Here is a 9,356-nt window from a genome sequence, read left to right on the forward strand (position 1 = left end):
GTGAAGTTAGTAACGTTCATTACTTATTAGTTAGTCGAATGGAATAAGTCACGAGATTTCTTAAACAATATTATAGGTTCGAATTTTATGTTATAAATGTATTAATAAGTTAGGCTAAAAATCGTCTCTATAATGAATCTCTACAATATTATATTTGAATTAATCGATTAATAGGTTGAATTTGATTTACCATAAAATGTAACAATATTCTAATTTGACTTTGCTTCAATTAGGGTTTAAGTGTATGAAAAATGTTGTCACTTCGTTATTATTTTCCTTTGCCAAGTATGACCAGTTTCTTGGAAGATAAAAACTATGGCCTAACCTTAATTTATTATTAATTAATCTAAGTACATGTTTGTGCCCACCGATCAAACCCTTTTAAGTTTAAACCCAATTAACCCAGTAATCAAATTAACGAATGAAATTGATTAAAACTATGTCAGATCGATTAAATTAATATGAATAAAATAAATTAATTTAACACAAATCAATCTATCTTAGTGATTAAATGAATTGTTGTTATTTTTAGTGATCATGAATTCGAGCATTTATAGTTAAATTATTGAAAGTATATTTAGAATAGATATTATTTGTAATCAATTTAGTTTAATAAAAAATTAATTAATTAATTTTAAATTTTAAATTAGTTTTATCAAATAAATTAATAAAACCTGTAATATCTATGAAAAATCGAATAAATATTAAAGGCTGGGAAATGGACCCTGTGCCAGGTAGGCTGGTTGGTCTCTACTTTAATGCCTTTTTAATGCAATTTGTCCCTGACAATTAATAAAGTGAACTAAATTATTTAATTTAATCATGGAAAGTACCATACAAAGTTTCATAAATGATGAAACTTTGTATTAATTACTTTCTGACATGACATAATATGTAATATATAGTTTCGAGGTGGACCGTAGAACTATAATATTAACACGACGTCGTTCCAATTATTAGTAATACCATAGAATAAGAAAGCTTCAATAACTAAGGCCTATTTTAAGGTCAATCCTTCCTTCTTTCACAATGTTTTAGGTTCTCTTCGCACATCAAATTAAAATTCAGCTTTAATGTAATCAAAATTTTAAATTATTTATACACACAAATTAAATTACTTTAATGATTAAATAAATGATTGTTATTTATGGAGTTTCCGGGTTCCAACACCAATAACTACCATAGGAGTGATTAAACGTTCGTTGTCAAATAGTTAAAAGTATTTAAAACATATATTATTTTATAATCATCCAAATTTAATAAAATAAAATATCGATATGATTTAAAAAAATATAATTATTATCATTTTAGAATGATGATTCATGAAAAATAAACTTTAAAAAAATATATTGTTTGTTTTACTGTCAATTACTATATTAGTACAACTCACAATTGAGGAATTATATTTTAAGTACTTAAATTTTTTATTTAGATTTTAAATATTAAAGTTAATGATTTTTATTAATATGTGATAAATACAAAATAATATTTATTTAAAGATAATTCTTAACTATTTGATATTAACGGTTGAACGCTTACACTCTATAATTTTTGATGCTTAAATTCGAAATCTTAAAAAATAACAACAATTTATTTAATAGAAAATCGCCTCAGTGACCAAAAAAGCCTTATAATATACGATTTTAACCAACTTTTTTTGGATTTGCCAAAATGACCAACAAAATCGCAATGCGATCTCTAATTCGCAACGCGATTTTCAGTATTGCAAATTCACGTTGCATTTCGCGTTGCGATAGTTGAAAATCGCGTTGCGATAGTCTACAGTGTCGTTGCGATTTTTCATTTCGCGTTGCGATAGTCTACAGTGTCGTTGCGATTTTCCATTTCGCGTTGCGATAGTCTACAGTGTCGTTGCGATAGTCTACAGTGTCGTTGCGACTTTCCAAATTCGTTGCGATAGTCTACAGTAAATTAAAAAAAGATTTTGTTTCTTAAGAATTTTCTCTAAAAAGAGGACGTGTCGAAGACACGTATTACCACGACCACGACCCGACCCGAGACGAGACGGCGGCGGCGGCGGCGCGCGAAAGTCCCCTTTGTTCTCTTTCACTCAACAAGGAAATGGGAAATCCAAGCCTTAAATACACTTCCATATAGTGTTTCCAATACTATGTGAGATTAAGCATTACTCAACACTTCAAAGAAAATATAGCAATTTTTGTAGCATGTTTCCTACTTAATCCATATCTAAAAATATTAAAACATTTTATCATATTAAAACTATATGTATAAGTTTGAATTGAAATGTAGATATCTACAACTCTTTTAATTCTCTTAATAAAATGATAAAATGTTTTAGATATGGATTAAGTGAGAAACATGCTACAAAAATTGCTATATTTTCTTTGAAGTGTTGAGTAATGATCAATCTCACATAGTATTGAAAATACTATTGGGAAGTGTATTTAAGACTTGGAATTTCCATTTCTTTGTTGAGTGAAAGAGAACAAGAGGGACTCTCTCGCGCCACCGCCGCCGCCGTCTCGTCTCATGTCGGGTCGGGTCGGGTCGTGGTCGTGGTCATACGTGTCTTCGACACGTCCGCGCGGATACTATCTTTTTAGAGAAAATTCTTAAGAAATAAAATCTTTTTTTAATTTGCGAAATGGAAAATCGCAACGACACTGTACACTGTCGCAACGCGAAATGGAAAATCGCAACGACACTGTAGACTATCGCAACGCGAAAAGGAAAATCGCAACGCGATTTTCAACTATCGCAACGCGAAATGCAGCGCGAATTTGCGATACTGGAGACCGCGTTGCGAATTAGAGATCACATTGCGATTTTGTTGATCATTTTGGTAAATCAAAAAAAATTAATTAAAATCATATTTTATAAGGTATTTTTTGTCACTGAGACGATTTTCCCTTTATTTAATACCAAAATTACGCGCTCATATTACTTGTTAACATTAATAAACAATTTTCTATACAATATATACAATATATTTTGAAAAACAAGAAAGATGAAAAATTTTGTAGCCTACTTCGCTTTCACCATTATAAATAGATAAACCCGTTGTCATATCTTAGCAGAGACGTGTCCTTATCACGTGACTTATTAATATAATAATAAGAAAACAAGTGAAAAGGGGCAAATAAATGATCTACAACGATTTGATCGACCGGTTAAGAAACAAAAAGTAATCTAGCGCGGAGTCGTAAATATTTTTTAGATTAAAATATATATATGAAAATAAGATTTATTAATGTATATAAGGATTGTTTAATCGTAATTGTATAAATATATATAGAAAATATATAAAATATGCAATTCTTTTTATTATAAATTTATATATTATTTTTACTTTTATATTCTTTTATAGTTGTTTGTTTATTTTAACCCTTATAAGTTCAACTTTATCAAATTTTATATCATATAATAAAGGCGTTATTTGTAGGGGACGTCTTTTTAAAAGTACGATTAACGTGATATATTTTATGTGTTATAAAGTACATTATATGTCTAGAATTAGCTGATCAGATTTTTCAATAATTATTAATTACAAAATTAAAATGTATAATGTAAAATAAATTAGGAATCAAATTGATGAAAAATATTAAGGTGTAAGCCGGAAAAAAATATAAAGTTTATTTATATATCGGATCTTAAAATTATATATTAAAAATTTAAAAACCAAATAATAAAATATTTTTCATCAAAAAAGAAAAATAAATATTAATTTGATAAAAACTTAAAAAGAAAGGGAACCTCACGATGGAACATCTCCAAGCGCACGTTAGCATGACTGATGGGCTCTCGGATGTGGTTCTCGTTCGGTAATTTCTACTTCTTGTTTGCAATTCTTGTACATTTTGTCTCAATTTTGATGGAATCGCTGCCTTCTGCTCTCGATTGGAGGAAACTTGTCAATGGTACGAAGGAGTATGCCCTAGATTTCATTCCGCCTGAAGTTTCGAATGGCACTGCTACTGTTAAGCCTCCGTCTGTTGTTTTCGAAGAGGGGATCACTGAATGGAGTTGTATTGTGGTAGGTCAATTTATTGGTTCTCCTCCTAATTTTGGATCCATGCAGAGGATTGCTGAGATTCTTTGGGGAAGTTGTCTTCGGTCAAGGTGAGTTTAGTTGGTCCTAACCTCTATGTCTTTACATTTTCGAATGCTGAAAATGAGGGATTGGGTCCTGGAGAACGGCCCTTGGCACATTCAAAATAAACCCCTAGTTTTAAGGAAATAAGAGTCGAGCTTAAAGAAACTAGATTTTGACTTTAAGCATATTCCAGTGTGGATCCAGCTTTATAATGTTCCTCTCGAGCTCTTTTTTAGGGGAGGCCTTAGTTATATAGCTAGTGCTGTTGGGGTCCCTTTGTATATGGATTTTGTTACCGCTTCGAAGGAGATATTGGAATTTGCCAAGGTTTGTGTGGAGATTGAGGCTAGGACATTATTGCCAGATGTTATCAATGTAGTTTTGCAGGATGACTCTGTAGTGATGGTTCGTGTCTATGCTCCATGGTTCCCTAAATTATGTACTCAGTGGAAAAGCTTTGGGCATCAGACTTACTCATGTGATGAGAATTCTAAAGCTAAGGGGAAAACTAAAGATAATATGATTTGGAGGAGTAAGGAAAATCCTCTTCCTGATTCCCTTGAGAAGCCAGATAATAAGGTCAATGTAGTAGCTAATACTGTTGATATGAAGGTTGGAGATGCTGAGGAGCTGTCAGTTCATGGCTTACAAGAATGCACAGGAGATATGGTGCAAGTGATTGTTGAAGATAATACTGGTCTCTCTCAATCTCTTGGTAAATCTGCTTCTGATGTAACTGACAAGATTTTACAACTCTCTGTTGACCAAGTTGGTGAAGGCCAGTCAGGGGTTGTGGCTGAGAAGTCTTTGCCTTCAGTGGATCAGATGAACTCTAGCTGTGGTGAATTTTCCTACCTTGCAAGACTATTTAATTAAGAAGAAAAAGACTCGTGGGAAGAAGATGGTTGATACAGGCTCATCTAGTAAGATTGATTTGCTAATTGATAGTGTTGTTGTTGATGGTAATAAAAAGACTAGGGCAGCTTCTTTGGGGGTTGTAATACTCCTGAATGAGATCAAATCTAAAAAGAATGATCATTTGGCGAAGGCTAAAGATATTGTGGTTGGTGTTGCTAGTATTGGTGTTCTTCATGTTACTATTAATAGATGATCATTAGCTTCTGGAATGTTAGGGGCCTCAATAATGGGCTCAAGAAAGAGAAAGTTTTTAGAAGATTGGAGAATTTAGGAGTTGATGTTCTATGTTTCATGGAAACTAGAGTTAGGAGAGTTAATTTTCCTAGTTTTGCTAAGGTACTAGTTGCTGATTGGAACTTAACAGATAATTATGAGTTATCTGATGGGGCTAGACTTTGGTTACTTTGAAAAAAATGTCTACCTTTTCTTTGTTCTTATGATATATGATCAGGCTATCTCAATTGTTGGTAATGTGTTTGGTCATAAGATGGTTATTACTATTGTATATGGCAGTAACAACAGTCTGGTTAGGAGAGGCCTCCGGGCTCATCTTAAGAGTTTGGAATATGATATTGGTTCATCTTCTTGGGTGATTGGGGGAGATTTCAACATCTTTGCAAATGCACAAGAGAGTTCTGATTTTGGTGAGTTCAGTACATACACTAATTTTGACATGGATGACTTTAAGGAGTGTTTGGTGGATTTGGAGCTTCAAGATCATCTCTACATCGGTCCTCTTTATACTTGGTCCAATAAGCAAGAAAATTCATTCTTAGCTTGCAAGCTTGACAGAATTTTAATAAACTCTCAGTGGTTTTTTGAGTTTCCAGACTCTGCTATGGAATTTAAAGCTCAGGGTGTTTCATATCACTGTCCTGGTATATATGGACTCAGAAAAGGGCTCAGGTTCATAAACCTAAGCAATTCAAGTTTTTTAATTGCTGGGCTGCTAATGAGAACTTCTTGAGGGTTGTTAAAGACTCTTGGCAAGAACAATATGGGGGCAATGCTATGCAACTGTTTTTTAACAAGTTGAGGAGTCTAAAGCCAGTTTTAAAGGAATTGAACAGTAGCTGTTTTTCAGATATTTATGGCAGAGTTGCTGCTAAAAGGGCTGAGCTTGAATCTATTCAGCTTTTTAATCTTGTTCATATGGATCAAAAGAGGCTAGAGGAGGAGAGCAAACTTAGAGTTGATCTTGTAACTCTTGAAGACGCTGAATCTGAATTTTATAAACAAAGAGCCAAGGTTCACTGGCTACAAGAAGTGATTTGAACACTCGTTTTTTCCATCAGAGAGTTTAAGTAAACAAGAAGATGAACACTATTAAGGTTATTAAAGATGATAGTGGGATTTATCATGAATATTTTGAGAATATGGCAGCTGTTCATGATAAATTTTTTAAGGATCTTATTGGAATTGCTGACTCTAGTGTGAAGGGATGTTATGCTGAGTGGCTTAAATCTGTCTTGATTTATTCCCTTCCTTCTGGTGCTGCTGATGGCCTTACTTCTGATATCACTAATGTTGAGATCAAAGATGCATTGTTCAGACAAGGAAACAATAAAAGTCCTGGTCCTGATGGTTACGCTTTATGGTTCTTCAAGCCTGCATGGGACATTGTATGTAATGATTTCTTAAAGGCTGTAAAGTATTTTTTTTAAACTTCAACCCTCTTGCCTGCTTTCAATGCTACTGTCCTAGTCTTAGCCCCTAAATCCTTAAATGCTTGTATGGCTACTCTGTGTTTTACAAGACTATCACTAGAATTTTGGTATCTAGAGTAGCTTTGTTCTTCCTTGACATGTTCTCCCTTAACCAGTCAGCATTTGTTAAGGGTAGAAACATAGCTGATAACACTTTGCTTGCCCAAGAAATTGTAAAGGGATACTCTATGAAGAATTTATCTCCTAGATGCACTATTAAGGTAGATTTGCAAAAGGCCTTTGATTCAATTTGTTGGGATTTTTTTATGATTGTTTTGGAAGCTATGGGTTTACTTGAGGTTTTTTGTGGATGGATAAAAGCTTGTATCACTACTCTTAGCTATTCAATTTCTTTGAATGGAAGCTTGGTGGGATTTTTTAAAGGTGCAAAGGGGGTAAGACAGGGGGATCTCCTATCCCCTTATCTATTTGTTATTGTTATGAATGTTTTATCTACCCTTCTGGATGCTGCAGCAATGAATGGTGTTTTCAGATTTCATCCTAAGTGCAAAAGAATTCCCCTCACTCATCTTTGTTTTGCTGATGACTTACTATTGTTCTGCCATGGGTCTTTGGATGCTTTATTGGGTGTAGTTAGTACCCTTGAAAAGTTTTATGAACTCTCAGGTCTTAAGTTGAATGCTTTAAAGTATGAGTTGTTTGCTTGTGGAGTGGCTAGGGATGAGCTTGAAGTGATCCAAAGTGCTACTGGTTTTAAGTTAGGCCAGCTTCCTGTTAGGTACCTTGGGGTACCCTTGGTCACTCGTAAGCTCTCAAGTAAGGACTGCTCTGCCTTACTTGTGAAAATCAAAGGTAGGATTGACAATTGGTCTAGTAGGAAACTCAACTTTGGGGGTAGATTACATCTTGTGAAGTCTGTCATTTTCAGTATATTTGGTTACTGGTGCATGCAAGTCATTCTGCCTAAAGGGGTTATGAGGGATATTGAGAATATTTGTTTGAGGTTTTTTTTTGAAGGGCTGTGATACTTCAGCAAGAGGGGCTAGAGTGAGCTGGAATCAGGTTTGCACCCTTAAATCTGAGGATGGTTTAGGCCTTGGGAAGCTGGCTGATTGGAGTAAGGCTTGTTGTTTCATGCTTATTAAAAACATTCTTGCTGGGGAAGGGTCCTTATGGATTGCTTGGGTAAAGACTTACTGTTTTAAATCAGTTCACTATTGGGAGGTTGATAGCAAAGCTCACTTCAGTTGGATTCTTTGCAAGCTGATCAAGATGAGAGAGGAAGCTTGTAGACTTTTCAGTTCTATGACCAATTTGTCACAAACTAAGGGCAGATGGATTTGGGACAATATCAAACAAAAGAGAGAAAAGGTGGACTGGTATCGGTTGATCTGGTTCCCAGCTCATGTTCCTAAATTCTCTGTGGTTGCTTGGATGGTGCTGCTGGATAGACTGCCAACAAAGGACATACTTGTGCGTTTTGGTATTGTGACTGACAATCTTTATGGTCTATGTGGGGCTAGTCAAGAAACTCGTAACCACCTGTTCCTGGAATGCTTCTATGCGTGTGAGGTTTGGCGTGCAATTATGAACTCTTGTGGTTTGCGTCACCAATTGCCAAGTTGCTGGGATGATGCTATACGCTGGATGGTTCTGAACTTTAAAGGTAAATCCCTCTTGATCCATATTCTCAAGTTAGCTTGGACCAGTTTTGTCTACTTTATCTGGGAGGAGCGGAATCACATATGTTTTAGAGGAGTTACTCGCTCGACTGATGCTATACACTTTTTATATTGCTGCAATCGACGATGAGAGAAATTTAAATGATTTTTAGTTTTTATTTTAAAAGCAAAATTAAAGTCACATACAAACGCGGACTTAGAACAAAAATTCAGGGGTTGTATAAAAAAACTCTTGTATTAATTTAGGGGTGACACTTGTTTTAATTAGAAAAATTAAAAAAAAATTAATACTAAGTAGATAATTTTGAGGGGTTGCCTGGGATACATGTGACAACTATAAGGTCCGCCCCTGGTTACACATAATTGTATTCAAATTAAAACTAAACTGTTATGGTGATTAATCATAAAGAGATCCTTGAAATTTTTAATATTTTTTAAAGAAGATAATTTATTTAGTTGTGTATTTCGATGTGTCATATTAATGATATATATTGTATTATTAAAATTTTAAATATCATTTAAACATATATATTTAACTTATAACATCATATTCAAATTATCATTTATCATCTTAAAAATATTTTTTTAATAATAATGCTGAACATTTAAATTTTAAATTAAATAATTTAAAGGTAATCTTTAAAAAAAATTCATCTTTCTTTTTTCTCAAAGATAATAATAAGTATCCCTTAATCCAATCTATTGAAACTTATATCTTCATAATTTAAAGGTGATTTTCAAAAAGTTGCATATTTATTGAAAAATCCGATTTGACGGGCTTAAAACTCACACGCGCACAAGGCGGCGAAATACAAGTGTCGAGCATGCGAGGGGTTCTGTCCGAATACCAAACAGTCAACACGCAATGGACATTAGGTGTAATTATGAGTTAGTCGATCGTGAGTTAGATAATATATGATTTGTGTTCGTTAAAAAAATATGTTATACAACTTGTTATTTGTTAAGATCGTTAAAAATTAATTCGACTAGTTGTTTATTAAGTTCGTTATTCGT

At 33.6% G+C, this 9,356-nt stretch overlaps 1 protein-coding gene across 1 annotated transcript; it reads left to right on the forward strand.

Annotated features, from left to right (window-relative positions):
• The first annotated feature begins 6,369 nt into the window (after nucleotides 1–6,369).
• On the forward strand, nucleotides 6,370–8,472 carry LOC120182004. Its single transcript, XM_039187029.1, has 3 exons — nucleotides 6,370–6,615; nucleotides 6,816–7,631; nucleotides 7,678–8,472. The coding sequence occupies exons 1-3, from the start codon at nucleotides 6,370–6,372 to the stop codon at nucleotides 8,470–8,472; spliced, it is 1,857 nt and encodes a 618-aa protein (XP_039042960.1).
• Nucleotides 8,473–9,356: the final 884 nt, after the last annotated feature.

The sequence above is a fragment of the Hibiscus syriacus genome, unplaced genomic scaffold (genome assembly GCF_006381635.1).
Source record: "Hibiscus syriacus cultivar Baekdansim isolate YM2019G1 unplaced genomic scaffold, ASM638163v2 tig00112614_pilon, whole genome shotgun sequence".
In the NCBI taxonomy this organism is placed as follows: Eukaryota; Viridiplantae; Streptophyta; class Magnoliopsida; order Malvales; family Malvaceae; genus Hibiscus; species Hibiscus syriacus.

What these genes read in the sequence shown, in the direction of transcription:
- LOC120182004 (XM_039187029.1), top strand. Translation starts at nt 6,370, where the DNA reads ATGGCAGCTGTTCATGATAAATTTTTTAAGGATCTTATTGGAATTGCT. An exon ending in TCAAGCCTGCATGGGACATT is followed by an intron (nt 6,616 to 6,815) that starts GTATGTAATGAT and finishes TCCCTTAACCAG; the next exon opens with TCAGCATTTGTTAAGGGTAG. An exon ending in AAGTCATTCTGCCTAAAGGG is followed by an intron (nt 7,632 to 7,677) that starts GTTATGAGGGAT and finishes TTTTTTTTGAAG; the next exon opens with GGCTGTGATACTTCAGCAAG.